This window comes from Aulonocara stuartgranti (genome assembly GCF_965226115.1).
Source record: "Aulonocara stuartgranti genome assembly, chromosome: 12".
NCBI classification, from domain to species: Eukaryota; Metazoa; Chordata; class Actinopteri; order Cichliformes; family Cichlidae; genus Aulonocara; species Aulonocara stuartgranti.
In genome coordinates, this window is record NC_138948.1 from 36,427,127 (window position 1) to 36,449,251 (window position 22,125).

Below are 22,125 nucleotides of genomic sequence, written 5' to 3' on the forward strand. Positions count from 1 at the left end.
AGAGAGAGAGAGCGGGATCAGCAGTATTCAACAATGTAAAGATGGCAGAGCTTTCAAACGACACAAAATTCCACAGTGGTACTCTGTGCACGTGCTCAGAGCCACACCCTGTGTCACGGGCAATGGAGTGGACTCAGGCACAGACTGGGATTCACAGTTCAATACAGATTCTTATTTACACAGACACCAGGTGCGATGCATATACAAGTGGGGGAAATCCGGGGTTTCAAGGGTCCAAAGGGGAGGTTCGAGAAAGGGAATGGCTCTCTCACACTCGCACTCCCTCACGGTTCCACACACCAACCCACTCACGTCCCAAGATTAGGTCACAGGTCCGGGGAAACTGTACACAGGAGAGGGTAGTTACAACGAGGAAACAAACTCACGAAGAAAAACGTTTATGAAAGCTAGAGTCTAACATGTCTCGCACAATCATCCAGCAATGAGAGGATCTGAGTCCCGGCCTTAAATGGCATAGAAACACAACAGCAGCATAATTGGAGACAGGTGTGTGGGCCAAAAGCAGAAGCCCGCAGTGAGCTCCGCCCAGGCAGAATGACGACAGGAAGAAAGCAGCAAAACAATAAACACATGTAGCCTCGCGGGGCCGGCTGGGCACACACAGGGAACACGACACCCTCAATGTGGCAATATCCAGAAATCAAAATTGTACCTGTATCATCCAAACAATACAGTTTTAACAATACAACAATACAGAATTAAATGTAAAGTCATCATCATATTTCAGCAAAGTAGTTTTAGGAAGTTTGTTTCAGCAAGTCAGTGCCAACGCATGAACTGAAACTGTAGTAATAGTCTGACAGCTAAACTCCAGACTTGTCACCCACTAAAAACAGTTGGCAAGTTATGAAATACAAACACAGGAAGGGGCCCAGCCTGTGGCTGAACTCCTGCACTGAGTAACTGAGTTTGTCTGTTCAGTTCATGAACGCTTGTTGTGAAAAGAAGAGATGACACGAGAGGATGGCGGCAGACCTATGGTGTAGCTTTTTGAAAACATGTCGCTGGCATCAAATTCAAAATGTGTACATATATGTTTCCTAATCTAAAAAACATTTGCGTAACTTGGCGTAATTTCCAAGTAAGAGCAAAGCATTCTGTAGAGACAGTTATCAGACTGCCTCGGTCTTACTTGCGTTAATCATTAAGAAAGATTCAAAGTGCGCATCTTTTGAGTGGTTTGGGTGGAATAGGAAGGGTTAAAGTAGGCCTGGATCTGCTCTGGTGCTTCTTTTTAAGAGCCCCACTTAAGGTCTCTTTTTGTGGTTCCAGATGTTTTGTGTAGCTATTTATTTAGCTTGTAAACAGGCCGACAAAAAGCAGCGGGCATGATGATGGAGAGGGAAAACCGCAGTGACATTGTTGCAGGGCCTTAGATAGCTGTGTGCTTAAAGTTATTTAGAGCCGGGTTTGGGGCAGATGACTTAATCACCCCTGAGAGGGAAGTTACAAAATTGAAATGCAAATCTTAACATTTTGGAATTCATTGGGGTTGACATGGCCCCTTGGAACAACAACAACAACCAAAAGGAACGTGCTTTATGAAAGGGGGTGGGGAGAGTTCTCATTTCTTGCAAATGCTTTCTCTAAAAGGGAATAGGAATAAATGAGCCTGACCTTCTGGCTTTGTTCATTTTACTGCAATCCTGCCCTTCTCTAATGTTTCCTGGGAAGAAAGCTATAATCGACAAGCTTGGTAGCTTCAAAGTTCCCATATGGAGCAGGTGGATCATCCCTAATGCTGCGACATATTAGAACATGTAGTCAAGTAACGTGCTAACCCCTCTAGGTACAAGAAACGGGCGTTGAAGTTATGATGACAACATGATTTGTCATAATTATTTAACATTAATGTTTGCAGAAAACTTTATCTTCGAGTATCACTCTAAGTTGCCGTGGAAACTAGCAGGAACTTTAGCCTTTGAGGAATTCAAAAGTGAAAGCAATGAGGTGAGAAATCAGATTTTTATTTCGAATGAAAACTGTTAGAAAAAAGCTTTATTCTTTCTCTTTCTTTAACAGTTTTTTATCAGCCAGTTATTCAGACATTTTCAACTAGAAGGTGCATAAGCATCTAACACACACATACACTCATGTACATCTTTCCCTGATGTATGGCAAGTTCTGATCTGTATCTCCCACACAGGCTTCCCCAGAGAATTGATTAAAATCAGAGAGAGAGAGAGAGACAGGCCTTGAACATCGCTGCTTATGTGTGAACAAACAAAAAGCTGCCAGTAATTGGATTCACATTGAGGGAAGTATTTAAAACAGTCTGATAACTGATGCAAGCTGCCAGCTATTGCATGGCATTTTATGATCCAGTTGCCTTTACTGGTCTAGTTGTGCTCCAGCGGAACATAGTTATGTTGAGCAGCTCCCTTTCCACCTCGGAGAATACAACATTCAGGAAAGGTTTCAATCTGAAAAAGCTCAAAGATCTTTTCCCTCTGTTTCCTCAACATTTCCTGCTTTTGGCGCGTTTAAATGTGCCATTCATTCACTCTGTTTAGGCTCTGTGTCCACAAACTATTAAAGTGCTGAAAGCACCCATGACCTCATTTTCAGAGTGTTTTTCTGAAGTGCTTATTGTTGCTAGGTTACAAAAGACTATCATCACGTAATGTCGCATACTGCTGTTTCTGATGTCATTTAAAAAAAAAAAAAAAAAAAAAAAACAAAAGACTATCATCCCCAAATTTTTCTCAATTACCTGTAGTGATGATATCGTAAGTCCCGCCTCTTACTGGTTTTGAATTGTCATTAACAGACAAGTGCCGCAATCTTCCAAAAGTTGAGTTATTTTCAAGTGAAGAACAAAAATCTGTGGACATTTTTGCTCCAAGGACGTTGAGCGCTGTCAACGCTGAGATTCATAAGATTTATATGGAAAATAGCTGCTGGGAGCACCAAAAGCACTGCCTGTGAACACAGCCTCCTGGAAAGCTACAAGATGTTTTTTTGCAGTACATTTCAGATGAAAGCGTACTTCCTCTCTTTGATATTTGACATGTTTAAATGCAACTTAAAGAAAAATGGACGCTGCAGGAGGCTGACATATGGGAGTGTAATCCAAGCGGGCCAAATACCACAAGTTACAGATAATTAAACTGGTGCAGGGCTGATTAGAGGCAATAAGACAAGAAATTGGAGAATCATGGCCAGACAGAGCGTATCTGATTGTTTACATACCTTGAACTAAGAGAGAGAGAAAGAAGAAGTAAGGGAGAGAAGTGACTGCCATTTTATGTCGAGCTTTGAGGTGAGCAAGATAGAGATCAACTCCAGATGGCTGCAGTCAGAGGGCCCCGGGCTCCAGGGACACCATTGCCTCACAATCCATCGCTCACCCAGACACAGACACTCCATTACGCTGGTTCTGAACCGGAATTAAATCCCATCTCAAACATGATTGTCTTTCAACCTCTGCTCCATTGTGTTGACATTGGCCTCTGCCGGCTGAGGAAGCAGATACCTGGAGACTTGGGGCTGAATCATGGCTCAGCCTGCGTGGTCATAGAGGAAAAAGTTACTCAAAAGTGGGCTAAGAGGTAGATGACTGTGCAGTCTTTGAGTGTATTTGAACAATAGCTGCAGCATGGTGGACGCTCACAATCAGCTCTGACATGTTGAGTAATGTTCTGTTTATATGAGTTATATGAGTCTTAACTGAACTTGGCTACACATTATACCAGTTTAATTTTATTGAGGTTGTGTGAGTTCTAGCAATACTTCCACTTTATGTTGGTTGATCAATGAAAAGAGAGTTCAGCCTGGTATCACTCGGCTGTTTGATAGCTAGCATCTGTAACTCGTGACTGGGATAATAGTTTCGGTTGTGAAACAGCAAGACATCCAAATACTGTTACACAATCATACCGATCACATTTATATAGTCTATTAGACTGATTAAAACCATTAATTCTTTCTTTCTTTCTTTTGGTAGACACAACTTCATCAACTGCTCTTTAGCGTGGCACTGAGAAGTACTAATACTTGTTATATGTTACCCTCGTTTCATTGGGATTTTTAAGATACTCCCAGAGTATGAATGCATTTGTCCACATGTGTTGTAACACAGTTGCTGACTAACATGGTATAGACCCATGTCTTAAATGGCTATCTGGTGGGAAAATAAGCATTTTCTTCACCTGTAGATCAAAGTGAAACTTTTTAGTGACTTGTAATGCTGATTATTCATGAAAATGTCAAGTTAAACAAAGCAAACAAACATATTCATTAACAGACCTGAAATGACTCAGTGCTGCATCTGGTGGATAAAATAAGCTACAGTATTGTTGCAATGCAACGTTTCCCAGAAGCCCACCGGCTGAACTGGATGATGCTTGTAATTTTCCAAATTGGACAATCGAAGATGTTTTAATCATGTAATTACTTCGATTCTTCTGAGACTTAATTTGAGAGTTGAGACATTTGGTCAGAAAATCAAGATAACATGTGGCAAATAACTACATTCACACATGAGGAATGTAGTGAATGTACCAGCGATTCTGCCGTGTTTGGATTTTTGGGAGTTTCTCTCTCGAGTTGCAAAAAAAGGAGGAGAATGTTTAAATCAAGCGCACGATCTGGGTTAGTAGCACTAAAAAGAAGAACGTCATATTTTTCACTGAAATGAACTGACTGCGCCTGTGATTGCGCTCACACTACTGTGCTATTGTCGCGTTCAGTCAATCTTTCTGTATGCATGTTGCTTCTAGAATAGCGAACCAGTATTTGTCTTTAAAACCATTAAACCATTACTTTATATTCGATTATTTATTTTTCATTCGGAACGAGAGAAAAAAAATCATCCAACAATTCCAGATGTGCGCCTGATTTCGATGATGCGTGGATTACAGTGTAACGATAATAAGGCTGCAGCACATTGCTTCGATGGGTTTGCCTGAACTCACCACATCCTATACTAGACAGACACACAGACTGATAAATATTTATGCTTCTGATTATTCTGTGTGCATTATTAATTGTACGAAAACATCCCTCCAAGAGGATCTCATTAGGGTAGGAAATAAGTCAAAGCTAATAAAGCTCATAGTTGAAAAAGCACTTTTGAACATCATTCCCTATTTCCTCTCTTTATTCCGCCTGTGCTGAAGTTCATAAAATGCACTGTAAACGCATTCATTAGAATTAGTATTTCCTCAAACTGAGTTGACTGGAGAAATTGTGTGTGATTAAATATTAGCTTGAATATAATTAGCATTTATTAGCAAATTCTGCTATGGCAGATAATGAAAATCTTAATGAAATGCTTTGTTGAATTATGTGTCGGGGGTGGGGGTGTCGGAGGTTGATTTTTTTATATATTTTTAGAGTCAGCATGCCTGAGCTCACAGTACAACATACATTTTTTATATTAAGTGATAATGTCGACAGCTGCTGTAATTGTAACATCCGACTAGTGGGCCCCTTCGCTGAGGCAGTGTTTTGAATCTGTCTGCTCTGTACAGCAGCCTACAGTTAGTTTAATAGGCTCCTCAGTCTGGTAGAGCTATTACCAAATCCAACACAGACCATTAGGCTGCACGGGCTTAATTGCACATTAATTGGATAATTAGTCCTGCACTTTGTTTTTCTCCCATTTTCTCAAATCTTCTCCCTCATTTTGGCAAGCACTCGGTCATTTTATAAATTTGCCTTTTGTCATTACGGTTTTCGGCGCAACGAGAAAATGCAGTTGTCGATGCCATCGTCACATGACTGGCAATTTGCCGTGGGGAGCACTCGCTCCACAGGGGGGTGTGGAAGCAGAGGTTTAGAGGGTCGAGGGAGCGCTAGGCTGTCTTCCTCCATGTTGACCCACAATGCACGCTGTGTTTGCATCTCTGCCTGCACAGAAACCAGGAAGAGGCATGCATTGTTAAATAGGCAACAACTCTCTAGGTCCACGAGGTGCATTATTTATGAACGTTTAAAAGAGATTTTATTCATCCCTTCCTCACATTTCTATTCCATTATTGTTTGTGCTCCAGGCATGTGTCTCAGCACTCTCAGATTGCTGCCATTAAATCCAGGGATCCATCGGATGGAGTTATCAAAGTAAATGTTTGGCACATTTGATAGCGTTTGAAATATCCTCCTGTTATAAAGCTCTCCGGGGAGAAAGAGGGACAGGTCTTTCATGCAAATAGCCGGTTTTCTGATATCACATGCTGTCTAAATATCCACACTTATCTCAGCACTGTCAACAAATACACAGAGCACTTGCTTGATGTTCGGCTGGATGGGAAACGAAGAGAAGGCGCTCATCAGGCCAGACAGCACGTAATGAAATCATTATCTTAAATTTGCAAGCAATCGATCTAGCGAGTTCAAGGTGATTTTACTGACCAAATGGTAAACATGTGGATGGCAGATACTTAGAAAGCCAAAAATGTGGATGACGACATGTAAATTGATCTATTAATTTTGTAATTCAAAGCATATGAATGCAATTTTGCATTCGAGTAGATGGCGGGTGTGTTTTACTGTAAAATGACTTTGGGGAACAGGGAGGAAATGAGTAAGAAAAACAAAGGTAGTGATGAACTGTGAGCTGCTCTGCCTTAATGAGTACAGCGCTGGCGTCCTCTGCCAGACCCTGATAGGTCTCCTGATTAGACAAGTAAAGCTCTGTCCTTTATTATTCCCACAAGATGCAGCACTTGCTTTTGCCTCTGCACTAATAATAGCCATAAAGTGTGATCATTCCAAAGTGTTAAAACGCTCCCCATAAACATCGGTCTGTTTTCGTTTTGTTTATTATTCATCTCGTCCAATTACCATTCTAAAGGGGGAGTGTTTCTTGCCAGACGCTGAGGGAATAGCAGATTAAAAGGCAATGAGGAAACATCTGTGTCTTTGCTTTGCCACAAATCTGCATCTCATTCCTACCGCTGGCATTCAGATAGACAGCGCCTACAATGCAGGGAAAAAAGTAAAAACGCCAAGGTGCATAGGGCTAGTGAATAGAGAGAAGGGTTACCATAGAAACACATACCTCACATGGGTTTATGGGCTGCATCCTATCACATGCTATCAGGAATTACCATAAATCTTCTGGCAGCGAGGGCGGTGGTTAAGGTGCATCTCAGCAGTGAATGACAATGTGTTGATCCCCACATATCTGGAGAGATGCATTCAGCCTCTTTAAATCAAGAGGAAAATGGCATCAGATTTAGCTTGTGACAATAGAAAGATGGAGAGTGCCTCTAATGCATTTCCTTTCATGAGCCTGTGTGCAAACACATATTGAAAATCGCAAAGAAGATGCCGGCTGCTTTTCCTTTATATTCATGCCATTGTGGATGTGAGTGATTGCGAAATCAGAAACTTATTGGAAAGCATAATACGGCACAGAGACTTGTATTTATCCCCCATAATCTTTGACTTGGTGTCATCGTGCTTATTCCGTACAGTCACGGTGCGGCTGCCTGCACAGAGCCAAGGCTCGCACTGAGAATTGTGTCAGAGCTCAGTGGTACATCAGTGCAATTTCCACAAATGGCACCTTTCCCCAAGCTCCCATCCTCTCGACCTCTGGCGCTGAGTGACGACGCTGAGAGCATTATCAGATGTGTTTGAGCAGCTCCCGTCAGCACGACCCCGGTGGGCGGTACAGTTATCGAGTGACCTTTTCTGCATGGCTCCCTGATATTAACGCAAGCTCCCCGCCTTATTACCATGGGAACATTTCACAGAGTATTAGACTTAATAAATGACTTTTTTCCTCGGCTTCCGTCTCTCCTCCTCCTTCACCATTTTTCTCTCCATCCTCTGCTCCTGCTCCCCTCATCCTTCCTGCTCCTGAGCCGATAACCCGACCTCCCCAGGGGCCCGGCCTCCATAATCGCGTCAGTTCATGGCCCTCTTATTCCGCAGAATTGCTTAATTGGTATGTGTTCTACATAACTGTTGGAGTATTAGACTCACAAATGAAGGTTAGAACCTCAGTGCTTGTAATCGACTGAAAGAAATTGATTTGTGCTCAGCTGCCCTTCTGGGACGAGACTTTATGGTGCTCTGAAGAAATGAAGCTTTTATAATTGTGTGTTCTTTCCCCCCTCTTCTCTCCTCTGGTCTCTCTCTTTTTCTCATTTCCTCCCTGCTAACTGCTTTGTTGACATTCATCAAAAGGCACGATGCCAGCAGCTAAAAGGTGATATATCTGTCGTCCGTGTTACTGTGCATTGTGCGTACGTGACATAAAAGTGCTAAATGTGTGCTGTTTCTGATCGTGGTTTAAATACTGTGTCAGTGAATACGTGATCGTGCAGGCGTGAAGCGTCGTCATGCAGCATAAAAACTCATCACAGATCTCGCTGGGTTGTGTGATACTAAGATTTCAGATAAATAGCTCAGTTTAAGTGATTATGACTTTATTATGATCATGACTTTGTGGCTGAGTGGCCAGCAGGGTGGCGTGCATGAAATGCAATATAATGCTTATCAAATAAGGACATCATTTAGATTTTAGTCCAAAAGTGAACAAACACACAGTAAAAACGAAGGCCTGATTCTGCATTAAAAAGGGAACAGCCAAAGTAACTGTGGAAACTGTGTGGCAAAAGAAAAAGAGACAAATTGTCGGAGGGGCCACAGGAGTCAACCATCCCAGGTTACTGAGAGCAGCACCTAGCAGCTGATTATTAGTTGCCAGTGTCTGTGTTCTGTGTAATGCATGACAGCTCCCTCTGACTTAGGTGACCGGAGATTATTTCTGCCTGCTTTCCAAGTCGGCACACTCAGATGTGCTCGGTGCAGAGGTTTGCTCAATGCAAAATCACATTTCACGCTTGTGCTAATGTCACCCGGCAAGTGAAGAGGAGTGAGAACTGGCAGGTGGTGTTTACAAATGAGAACAGCCCGAACCACGAGCCACCCTGACACCAAATGCTGATTTGATTATGGAGTGGCATGTAAGAGTATATGAATGTATGTAGCAGACCAGGTGGCACATTAAAAGTAGATTAAGTGAAACAGATGAGCGTCACATGTTTTTTTTGTTTGTTTGTTTGTTTTGTTTTGGGGGGGGTGTTTGTCCAAATGGATGTCTCATCCTGGAGCTTGATGAAGGATTTTAAAAACAAGGTGGTGGTTTGAGGGAAAGACTTAGTGTGTTTACTTGCGTTGGAATTATATTTAAAAGAGGAGAGCATGTTTGTTGCTTATTCTTCTTTGGGCTCATTCTTCCTTGTGAAGATGTTCTCTCTTTAGTGTCTTAGGTGATTCCTTCCCTTTAGGTGCTATCTGTTTGTACTGAGATAATTTCTGAGCTGAAAATGAGCACATTCACCAGCGCAGTACTTTGATGTATCTGCCCCTCAGTGACGTAAATTGCTCTTGAGTGCTTATAGCGTTTCATTATTACAGTAGGTTCGTATTAAGAACTGCAGTTCTTTGAAATTATAAATCTTGCAGAACTTTTCAGTTTGCTTCTAAAAAAATGATTTTTTTTAATATATTAGCTACCTCAAGAAAGTCACTTGTGATTTACCATCTAACAAACTAAGAGGCAGAGGTTGTCACTGTCGGATCTTTTCTACAGTTACTAATCTGCAGACAACAGGAGCAGTTCCAGGCTGTACATCTACACCAAGGTTTAAAGTTTCCCCTACGTCAAGGATGAATAGAGTCCCCGGATCCAACAGGACAGCTGCAGCTGGACATTTTTAAGCCCCTCCTCTGGTAAAATATTTAATGTGCATCCATCCATAACTTTGTAAGTAATCCTGCTTACATGCAGACAAACAGACAAAGCAACGAAATCATAGACAAATCACAGAACCTCGACAAAACTCTGATATTTCGCTGGTTTCTTCATCTCAAAGCTCATCGAAATCTACCGTGAGGCTGCCAGAGAGGAAGGAAGAGCGTAGCTCTTTCATGTATCTGCACCAAAACAAGGTTTATGGGCTTGACACCGTTTCCACAGGATGTAACCCAACAAGCACATCATTTTATCACTGGAAAGCACTGCAATCAAGAAAACCAAATTTTTCCTACTAATACCACAGTTAGTCAGATCTAACCGACAGGATCTGCAAAGCTGAGCAGCTCCCCTGCACACCCCCACGACCACCCCCTAAGTTTGCTTGCCTGAGGGTGGTGCCCACAGGCGTGCTGTTGCTTTAGTGGCCTATGGGTAACTTTGATTGGACTGGAGCTGCATTTCTGTAGCTGTTGGCATGAAAGCTCTGCAGTTGGCTGGGGTTGTTTTTTATTTATTTTTATACAGAGGCTTAAACTTGTAGAAACAACACCATGTGAACTAATATTAATTTTTATTTGAGCTCTCAATAGCAAAGAGGATGAGGCAAGTCGGAACAAATCAGAAACGTACTTTTTGCTGTGGTTTATTTTATAGTCTGGAAAATAAAGACTTCTATCCTGAATCTTGTGCAACACATCCATAACATAATGTGTCGTTGCTCTCCTCAGCATAATCTTTTGACGCCACAGTAGCTGATTGTGAACCTGGATGAGCCATAATTCTAACTATATGTGTGCAGTTCTTATTCTACAAATCTTGGCAATTGTTAGCAAATGCAAATTGAGCTTTGATGTCCTGTAGCAGCAGGCCCAATCCAATCCCCTAATCAACCGTGTGTGATTTAACAGTGCATCCTAAGCATTAGTATTCCAGAGCAGGATCCCTCTTGGATCCAGGCTAGGATTATCCAAGCTCTTAACATCTCAGCTAAGCTGGTTAACACCTGTTTTTATTGACATCTGAACACCATCTTCTTTGGTTTTAAAAGATCTCCCCTTGCTCTCACCAGCAGGTTAGTCTCTCTTCTTCTTCCAGGCTACAACCCACTTAAATGACCATTTTTCCCAGCACAAGTGTTGGTAGCAGGCCAGCAGCAGTACTGAAGAGATTAGAAGTTAAATCACAACATTAACATTCTCACAAGCATCATAATTGCATTCCTTATTAGAAATACAGCTGCATTAAAGTGGAGTCACTCTGGTGTATGATATAAATAACATGACCACAGCTAAGTCTTGTGAAGTCAGAGGAGGGCTTTTTTTTTTCCAAGTCCTAGTCTAGACATGAGCTACAATTTCAAGAATTCCCCATTTTACTGTACATTTTTGTTCAAATTCTTTAGAGTAATTTGACAGGGAAGAGGGGAAAACAGGCTCTCTTTACAAGTTTATTACTCTTAATATTTCCTCTGGGGCCCATGTTTGCCCCAGTGTAACTGATGTAATATTCCATTGAGGCACTGATAAAGCCTGGGGGATTCTACTTAGCAGCGGCTGTAAAGTCCCAAAGAAATCCTCACACTCCCGTGTGTGCCTCTGTCTGTTTTGCCAAGGTCAGCAGGGGAAACTTTGAAGAATGTCCCAGGATTTGTCTAAATCATAAAGTATGGATCCTCTTAAGCATCGCAGGCATTAGAGCTGAGCCCTATCAATGATTCCATTAACCTAAATTCCAAACCAGGCTTCACAACATGACCACATTAACCTCACGGATTTTACCAAGCTCTTGATCCCCGGCTATTTAAAAAGACTGGAATGAATGGTCACTCACAATTGTCTGACTAGCAGCTACGTTTCCTGCGCCAGAGAAGGAATTATCTCTAATATGACCCCATGTTTATCTTTGGCCACGTGTCCACACGTTTTGTGGTTGTTTTTCTCCAACCTTACGACTATAACAGAAACTGATTAGACAATAGCAGCGGTGCTGTGCGAGGAGAGTTGACAAGGACAGAATCCCAAGCAGCTGATTTTTACCTTTCCTAGATGAGCAATAATCATTTCAGGCTAACGGTGCAGGGGCAAGCAGAGAAGAGGAAGAAACAAATGTCTGCCTTCATTAGGACAAAGGGAGGGTGAGCAGAAGAGCGCCTGACAAGCCAGTAACGCCTCATTGTCCCTGATCTCAAGTTTCATAAATTTCCACGGCTCTCGTTAAAGGACATGTCGCTGCTGTCACCAGGCGCTAACTCGTTATCTCCTCAATGCCGTAAAATGCTGTAATTAACATTCAACAACTGTAACCGATCCAGCATTTCTCCTCTCTAGCCGCTAATTGCCACGCTATTGTGCTTGCACATAAGTGCCCCTTTTGTATGTGTGCTTGTGGGTACACATTGCTGCGGTTCATTTTTGATTGTAAATAGAGGTGAGAAAGCAGCTCGCCTGAGCTCGAAGCTGAACCGCGTTCGCTTTCCTTTCCTTGCGAGCTTTCTAATCATTAAGTTTATGCTTCAGTCAAAGATTTAGTGTTTCCAGAAAATTTTCACCGACATCTGGACATTTTAAATGCCTTCTGTGCAAGAGTGAAATTCAGGCTTTGCCAGCAGATGCTTTTTTAGTAGACTCGTCACGGGCAACACAGCGTGTATTTATTACTGTATTGGAGGACTATTGGTTGAAATCACAATTACTGTTATTACAAATTTCAAGGCGATGTCTGCTCTTGGTTGTGAGGATATGGAGTGTGCTATTATTTAAGGCAATTCATCATTCTCCTATTAGCCATGCATGAGTGACCCTGCTAAGTCATATTCTTCACTTCATCATATACAATCTTGTACGGCTGCTACACAAGATCACTCAGAGAGTGCTGACTGCTCTTAATGACATCGTTTTGCTTTCTAGGTTTCAGATTTTCATTCATAGCTTCTTGTAGGTCCCCAGCTGTTTGAGCTCTGTCTTAGACAGATTGGTATATGCTTTCCTTTCAGCCGCTCCTGTCTGAACTGACTGCGGCAGCCATCACAAGGCCTTATGAATAATTAGTCTAGGTCAACTGATACTCTCCAGCTCCAGACACCAATGTCATCTACTCTGCCAGCACCAGCCAAAAGCCAGATTAACTGTGTGCAGTTCTTCTCAATTGAGTCAGTTAAAGCTGATGCAGCTCTTGTTATTCAAAGGTAGCTGGCTAGATGTAAGTCGATACGGGGCAACCCCTTGAGGCCAAGCGTGGAACAGGAGAAGGGACGTCAAATTATTGGTGTCACGGGGGCCACTTTTAGAGGCTACTACGGTGGTCTGTCACAGATATACAATCACCTGGTGCTTTGTCTGTGCTGCTGGGCCTTGGTTTCATTCTCCGGGGATTATGGCGAATGCCAGGGTAAGATTTCCGAGAGCCAGGAAGGCCCCAGGGGGACAAACAAAACCAAATTGTTGCGTAGTGTTTCTTGTCCAGGTTTCGTGTTCAGGTCAGAGGAGAAGTAGTGCATGTGTCTGGGGATGGAGCGGTGCGTTCACAGAATAGGGCTAAAAGCTTCATTGTCAGACACACGGCGTACTCGTCTGTTACGCCGCTTCGTTTTTTCGAGAGGAAGTATCTCTTCAGGTTGTTATGACATCAAGTGCCTCCATAGCAGCATCAGAGCTTCTCCACAAAGTCTTTGTGACTCTTTTTGAGGGTTAAGCAACTTTATTCCAAACGATACCCTTTATTTTTGACTTTTAGGAAAGTCTTTAATAGATCGTTTAGTAACCTGCTGCTGTGTAGTTACCAGTCTGGCTTTTTTTCATGTTTCTCCTCACAGATCAAGTTTTTTTCTGCTGTCCGAGGCTTGAAAACTAAACGTGTATTTCACAGAACTAACTTTCAGTTTGTGTGGAGCTGTGGCTTAACCCCATATATAGATAAGCTGCTCTTTTAGCAACTCATGGCACCCTTGTGGTTTCACATGTTTGCACAATAGGCACATAGGTTGTGGTTTTTCTCAAATTTTCACAACGGCTCACCACCAACGAAACTGCTATAGCTGCAGAGCTTAAACTCTCACTGCCTGCTCGGCCTCCTTCCTGTTACATTTCTGTGAAAACGCCGTCTTAAATTTAAAATTAATTAGTCATCAAACAGATGACATTTTAAAGATTTTAAAATGCATCTGAACTGTGTTCACCTTGCTGCGAGAGCTTGGGAAGAAACAGGATATATTTTTGGCGAAATAATAAACATGTTGAGTTGTTTGCCTAGTGCTAAAATGCTCCATACGTCTCTTCATTAGAAACAAGCTTTAAACTCAGGCCATGGAAGAACCTGACCTTCTTTTTATATTAGTGCAGCTATTAGTGTAATAACCTTAGGCTCAATAAAGTATCAACGTCAGCTGATGTTGGTAAAGACACAAACACATCCCTTCAGCTAAAGTCCTAAATTGTGTACTTAATGCTTCTATTGGCTCTAATTTGACCTATAATATCAACGAGACCAGCTGAAGTCTTAAATGTCTTGATTGGACATAGATCTGGAAAAAATTATCTCTGACTGTGATTAATTTTTCACACAGCAACAATACTGACATGCCACTTGAGTAAAAAGAAAAGAAAGAAAGTCCTTTCACAATCACCATGAACAAATGAGAATGAATTCTCCTCGAGGGTATGGGGGGAGAAGAAGATGGAAAGTATAAATGAGGCAAAGTATCATCATATGGCATTTTTTTATTAGATTGTTAAAGATAGATCTAATTTTAATTTGGGCTAATGCGAGGAACACTATCAGCCATTGACCAAGGGTGTCTTATGACTTACTTGACGTACTTTGCTCAGCAGTCTTGTGCTTTTACTCTGAACTTAAATGCAGACAGTGGGTCGTGCACAGGGACATGGTAATTTTAAGAGCTCTCGCACTCCCTGCTCAGTTCATGAACTTCAAAACCCCTCCTCTATCCTACAGTTCAGCTCCTGGAAGTAGTGCTATATTAGTATCTCCCAGAAAGCGTCGAGCAAGTCTGCTGCTTCTGTTTACAGCCTGTTCAATCACTCTGAGTACTAGTGGCATACTGATTTTCTTGGAAACACCAAATGCCACAGCCCATCCTGGCTTCTCGCTAGTAAGGTATTTATCATATGAAAATTTGGAACTGTCTGACTCGCGCGTTTTACTAGCCTTGTCCTGGAGCTGGGACTGATAAAATGTTGTAATATATGTACTGCAGTCAAAATGGAACATAAAAGTATCCCTGAATACTGTGAGATTTACACTCTGTCACAGGGAAGCGGTTACTTTTATGACGCTGTTGCACTGAACATAACTTTTGTAAAAATGGGTCATTTGTTTTTTATTTGTTTTGCTTTTTGTTTTTTGTTGTGTGCTTCAAGTAAGAGTCTAGACTAAAAGAAAAGCGACTCAAGTGTTGGTTTATTTTTTAGCATATGTAGTGTACTGTCTCCTCATATTGTGTATTTTATAACTCTATATAGTTCCAGTCTGTGTGTCTATGTGTGTCCTGTTCTTATGTGTATCCACTGGGGACCTCAAACCTTAGCCCAGGCTAAGAGCTGGTTTTCTGCCAGTTTTTCTGCAAGGCTACGAGAAAATTATCTGAGCTGTGTGGTTGCTCGTGGCACCCTAATGTAACATTAAGCAGGTTGACCAAGCTCATGCAAGATTGATGTCTTTAAGGCTGCACTTTGCATCTGTGACACTGACAGTAGGCTCTCGATCCCAAGGTCATAGGTCACATGACATCTTCATTACGTGACATAGATGCAGCCCATTCACCTAGTCTTCACAGACTGGAGGTTTCTGAAACATCTAGTGCAACTATTTAGAACTGCACGTTTACAGTGTTTGCTACCAACGTTATTAAAGTTAACATCACATTCATACAACAGACAACTTGTTGGGCACCGAATGTCAGCAGGCTTTTAATCATGTCGCCTCTGTCCTCGGCTCTTTCAGTTTGCGCTCTTTTTCCAGTCTCTGGCTTCCTGTGACTTGTCTATTTACCCAACATCTCCCTCAGCAATGAGGAGCATTTGCTCATCAGCCATATTTAAAGTGCACGCAGGATTAACTCAGCTGAAGACTTAACGCACATGCACAGTCACCCCATGCTCAGTTTGCTGTTTCCAGGCCGCAGATCGGCAAACGGCTCTGTTAGGCTTTCCTCTCTCTTATTCAATGTCGCTCTGGGCTACCCAGGCCTCTACCTCCTCCTCCCTCGTCCTCATTTCGCCTGAATTAATTGAGTTCTCATTTTTGTGAGAAAGCTCACAGGAGAGCTGTGTGAGAAGAGAGAGAGGAGTGATAGAAAGAATAAGATAGACACAGGAAGATCAGTGGTAGTAGCCTAGAGGGCATAACTCTCCCAGAGGTAGGCAGTCACCACTTCCTGGGGATGAAGGAGTCCCTCCACAGTGACTTATATCTTTATCCTCTCAGCACTCATCGCTCAGCGCTTATGGGAAACGACCCGTAGGCTAGTGGTAAGGGTCAGGCAGATGGGCCACTTCAACCCTTCTGACTCAAGGGAGATTTCCACCTAATTTAAGCTCTTTGTGTCTGTGACATTAAGAGAAAGGCAGGTTAAATGGTTTCTGATGAAATAATAAAAATACAGGTGTGTGCGCGTGTGTAAGATATACCTGGATTTTTATCATCATCATATAGTCAAGCTGTAATCCTGTAGCTCTTCTAGATACAGACAGACAAACTGGTAATGGCTAAATAACCGAACATAGTAGTGGTGGACAAGCAGAGGAAAAGTAGTGATAGATGCAGCTATACAGAGTGATCAGGAAGAAGGAACAGGAGGGTGAAGGCAACAGTGGTCCCAGTGGTAATCGGAGCATTCGGGCGGGTGACCCCCAAACTGGGCGAGTGGCTCCAGCAGATCCAGGAATTATATCCTACATCTCTGTCCAGAGGTGCAGTTCCAGGACCAGCAAAGATACTGCACTCCCAGGCCTCTGACAGAGGACCTGAGCTTGAAGGATAAATACCACCTGCAGGGCGAATGGGGAACTGAACATAGCAAGCTCACAAACAACCACATTAACAGAAACAGAAACCAAATGAGAAAAATCTGCTGTAGCATAAGTGAATGTAAATTTTAAAAGGTAACATCCTAAGCCAACATTGAAAATGATATGCAGTGTTTCCACAAAATAAAAAGTGCATAAAGCACCAAATATGTGACCCAACACATGTTACTAGTATAGAAGTGACGCCCAAACATGACTTTACAGTGTATTTGTGCCTTTTCTTGTACTCGTTACAAATACTCAGAATGGAAATAGCAGACGTCACGTGATATGCTCTCATTAACTCCAAACCATTGCAACTTCTTCCTTTGCAATATTCTTACATGGACTGACAACTTAGGTTGCTCTAAGTTGAGATAAACACTTGTCGAGCTGTTACAGCCAATCGCCCGCCTCTATTCCTCAATGTCACTGCCTTAGCACTCAATAATTCAAAGCTTGGTGGTAATGAGCTCCCCGTAGGCCCTGTCCCCAAGGATCCTCCCCGCTGTGCCTCCACTGTAATGTAGTTATATCTCATGTCAGCCTTCAAATCAATTACATTTCTATCTGATGGCTATGTAATTGCGCCTGATTGAGTTTTTGGCACGCCAGCCAAGTGTGTGGCTCCCAAACTCAAGCCAGTCAAAACAGGAAGCTTCATCAAATGAAACTGTATTTCATCCTGATTGAGGCTGCTCGCATGATAAGCACAGCTGTAATTATGATAATAATAACAATAGCAATCTGTGTTTTCTCATCTTTGTTGTTTTTTTCCCCCCTTGCTCTCCAGATGATTTTTTTGCCCCAAGGACAACGAGCAGTGTTTACTTTACTCAAGATGCAAAGCCTGATTTGATTGTTGGTAGCATGCGCAATTTAGTAGATTAAATGCAAAACATAATGCTTTTGTATAAATCTAAGTGTGTTTGAGTTTCACTTTGTTATAATGCAGCAGGAATTTTCTGCTGGACTTCACACCCACACAGTGCCTAATGATTTCTGCATGTTGCTTAGATATTAATGTCAGATATACAAGTGTGGAACTGCCAGCGGAGATCTGCTGGCTTAGTGCTGCATAATGCCAAGAAATGAGAAGTCGACTTTTGTCTGGAGCAACTAACTGACGCTGAGCTCGTTCTATTGACCCAGACTGGATGGATTGACAGATGACTGGATCGTCAGCAGACAAATGACGAAGAAGATGAATGGATAGATGGATGGATGGATAATGGGTGGAGGGATGAATGAATGAAAGAAAGCATGAATGGACATACAGATGAATGGCAGGTTGAATGAGTAGACAAATGTACCCATGGATGGATGGACGACTGGACATTCAGATGGATAGGTGGATCAACACAATACATGCCTGGGTGGACGGAGGGATTCTCTAATGGAGTAGTAGTGAGATAGATGAGAGGGAGGATGCTGTGGTTAGGTGCATCAGCAACTAAATAGTGATGAATAGTGGTCGCTGTCAGCAGCACTAAGTATAACAGACATAGTAAAGCAGCCTGGCTCATCCATAATCAGCAGACCCAGATGATTGTCTTCATGCCAGAAGAGAACGCACAAAGAGTATCTACCAATCTGTCTTTTTATCCTCACTTCATCATCCCTTTACTTTATATATACCCGCTTACTCTTGGTGCTCTTGCCCTTTAAATGTCTTCATTTATATGATTATCTTGTCATTTCTCTTTTTAAGGCCTTGCAGCTCTCCTTCTTTCTTGCTGTCTGTCTGTCTGTCTGTCTCACTCGCCCCAGCACCGTCTTTTGTGTTAACAGCCTTCTCTTTTTTTGCAGTGGGGGAGCCACTGGGTGCACATCTACAATCTTGCCTTTCATTTCATGGCTTCTGGAAATGGATGTTTTACTGCCTTCATTAAGGCATGCAGCAGTCAGCGCTGTGTTTTCCCTCTGAAGTTTAGCTCCATGAACCTCACCATTAGAGGACATTATGGCCCCAGATTTCAGGGCACAGTGGAACACTGTATAATTTGATTAGTGTTATTAATCAAGTGGAATACCGCTCCTTTCGCCCCCATCTCACTAACCGCCCCCACTCCCAGCCGCAGCCCCCTCCTTTTTGCCATTTCACTTCTGCGTTCAGACCCGTCAGATGTTCTCTTCCCTCTTCCTCCTCCCCTTATTCATACGCTTCTCTGTCACCTGCACAGCACGCATGCACTGAAATTGACAAAAGGCCGTACACCTTCCCTTTTAAAAACAGTGATTTACCACTTCCCACCCTCCAACCAGACCCTCTTCCCCAGCCTACACCGAGTTCTACCCCCCCCCCCTTCGCCCAGGACATAAATCAATTGAGATGAAAGTTCCATAATTGTGCTTGCTGGGAGGGATTTGAGCAAAATTGCACTATGAATTTTTTAAAGGGAATTTTTACTAGCTGTTCAGCAAGACTTGGGCGGCGAAGGAAGGTGAGGCCATGAGGATTTATGGGCCTGGATTCTTCATTACTGAAGTAATTTTCCTGCAAATGATAGTGCAGCACCCTGGAGGGGGGAGTGCTGCCCGCCAGGGAGAGTACAAACCTGCTTAATCTCTCGTGGAGAGAGCAGCTCAGAGCACTAATATCATCTGTAAGGGACTGGGGATCCATTTGTTCACATCTAAGCCACAGCCAGTGAATTTGTGATTCATATTAATTGATTGCTCAGATTTGTTCCAAGAGTAGCTACAAGTTGATTTCATTACCAGGACGAGTTTTTGTTAAAACTGCTGGGGAACGCGCTTTTGAAGATGAACTGTTTTCATAAAATGTGTGTCTTTCTGTGGTTGAGTCACTGGTGTCTTTCTGAGTGTATATCCATCCTCATGCCGATGAAGACCTGCTTTGCTAAGCTGTTGTGTTGTTGCTTTAGCACAGGTCCACCTTTCTCTCTGCATTTGGCCTTTCCTCCCTCCTCATTTTAACCTTTCTCAGTCCAACATGGCTGACGCTCTGTCTCCATCTCTTTAGGTGCAGCATGCAGCAGTGGCCCTCCTCAAGGTTAGTGCGTCCATGATGCCAGGTCTCATTCTGTATACTGCCTGCTGTCCATTCAATTTTACAGCTCAGTAGCTTGAGAAGCAGGGGGGGCTAAATCTGCTGCAAGAAGGAGAAAGAGAGGGAGGGGAGGAAGGGAGAAACCAAATTATTGTGCATCCTGTCACCAAGTGAAGTGTATCTCATTCCAGGCACACTAACAACTCAAGACAATTAGTCACTTCTCGCTAGGCTAGACCTGAGACTCACTTGATGGTCAAAAAGAGACAGGGCATAGAGGACCCTCTACTATGGCGAAGCACTGCAGCTGCATTCAGTGGAAAGGGCAGCAAGTTAGAGATAAATTGAGCCTGCTGCAGCATTTGTTTCAGCACTGAGAAAGAATTAAATTAAAGGAACATGGTTCCGGGATAAGTCATGAAGATCTGTACAAAGACCTGCACCTTAAAAATGTCTCTGATCCACAGTAATCTCTATCGGTAGCATCCGTCTGGGCTTTTCTGAGCCATTCAGTAGGATAAACTTAGTAATGTCAGTTATATACCACCTTCACTCCATCTAAGGTAGTTTGAGGCCAAAGATGAGGCCTGCCACCACATGCTCCTGAACAAAAGTGAAGCATGACTAAGGTGGGTGGTGCGTGGAAGATCAGCAAGTGGAATGAGAGAAAAGTTTGTCCTGGGCCCTCTGGAGAGATGCAGCGTGACCAATTGAGGTGAAGGGGATGAATGAGGCCATTCACTGGGCCTAATGAAAGAGCTCCTGCTGGGTCTTGAATGTGGGTGGGCCCATCTGCACCACATAGGCGTGCTCAAACCAGTGACCTCGAAAATTACCCAGGAAAGCACTTTGGGACAGTCACCCCAGCAACAGGCCGAGGTCTGCATGGTAACCAGGCGCTTCAATCAGCGCCTGGCAGCTTCTTGAACAGCGCGAGTTTTCCTTCTGTTCTGAAAGAAGTCCGTGTGAAATCAACTCCAAGGGACATCCTCCGTTTCTTTTTAAAGGGGAGATGCCAGTGATTGTCCCATGTGAAAACTTTTCTGCGAGGTGTGGAATGCAGCCCTCAGGAGTTTTCCTTTTAAGACACAAAGCACTGTTTGTCTTAGGCGGCACATATACATATGTAGCTGAGTGTTTGTGCAGTTCTGTACACAGTATTTAATTAGGCTTCCTCAAATGCACAGTAACAGGTTTTGCGAGGCTTTGAAACAGTTCTGATTACAAAGATATAGATCAGGAAAAGCGATTCCCTCAAGACTCCTGGGAGTGGACATTAAGTTTACAAAGCATCTTTAAGTATCTGGTTCATGGGGCTTCATCTGTCTTATTTGGTTTAATATATTCAGTCTTGATGAGCCAAAGGCATGCAGGTCATTGAAGTTCCATTCCTGTCTCCGTTTCCTCATGGAACTTTTGACAGCGTGAAATGACAATCCGCCCCTGCATGCATCTGCCACGTCAAAAAGTAATGAGATTGTGCTGCTGGAAATATCACTACAAAGCATCAGGCCTGCACTTGGGTCTGACTGCACCTTCAAACAGCGCTGCCTGCCAGCTCGCCTGCCTCGCCTGCCTGCTGCAAAAGAAATGAACAAAAACAATCAGAATCAGAGACAGAGAAACGGCAAGGGAAGCTCCCCATGCTGAGACAAACGAACACGCCAGGGCCTTTCATCCTGAGAGTGATTAGCCATCCGAACCGTTTTAAAATCCTGCTTTGAGTGTGTTCCTCAAACGAAAGAGCTCCATTGAGGAGTGGTAGTGAGATGTTTCTGGCTGGGAAGCGCCAGTGATCTAGCCTCTAATTGTGGCGTCGCTGACAAGGCTGGTGTGGCTGGGAGCTTTTAAAGCGAGGCTTTTTGCTACGCTCTTGTTCCCTTCCTGTCAGATCCGCCACCAAAGGCACCAGGAAACAAAAGGGCCCCTCAGATTCTGCTCTTACATTCATCTGCCTATCGCTTTGTGCATAAATACAGACCTAATTTAACACATTAATAGTCCCTGATGCTAGTTTAATGTGACCAAAACTACATTATTTCCTGTAAATGCGTTGTCTGGTTACAGATGCAAATGTAAGTTGGTTTTCACACTGTAATTCCTGTCTAATCCTTGTTTTTGTAGCTTTCATGTTTTCCGTGTTATTACTGATCGAATTCTGAGCTTCAAAGACGATACTGACACATTGGCAATAGTTTAGTTCTGCAGCACAGAAGGAACAAAGACGTGTTCAAGGTCTTTGAGCAGCATTCAGCAGAGCTGGTAGGAGCTTATTTGGCATAGAAAACTTTTCGTATTCTCGATAGTCTTCAGAAGTCAGATTGTCAAAGGTTTGAGGTATGGCAGAGAAGCAG

General features: G+C 42.9%; 1 protein-coding gene across 8 annotated transcripts in view; it reads left to right on the forward strand.

Annotated features, from left to right (window-relative positions):
* The window catches only part of fbrsl1 (fibrosin-like 1), a 283,332-nt gene that overhangs the window by 161,942 nt on the left and 99,265 nt on the right, over positions 1-22,125 (forward strand). For 7 of the 8 annotated variants that reach the window (XM_082553716.1, XM_082553717.1, XM_082553720.1 and 4 more), the window contains exon 5: positions 19,745-19,774. The exons of the other annotated variant lie outside the window; for it this stretch is intronic. In XM_082553716.1, the coding sequence (XP_082409842.1) occupies positions 19,745-19,774 (30 nt within the window). The remainder of the gene's footprint in view (positions 1-19,744; positions 19,775-22,125) is intronic. 8 annotated transcript variants of the gene reach the window in all.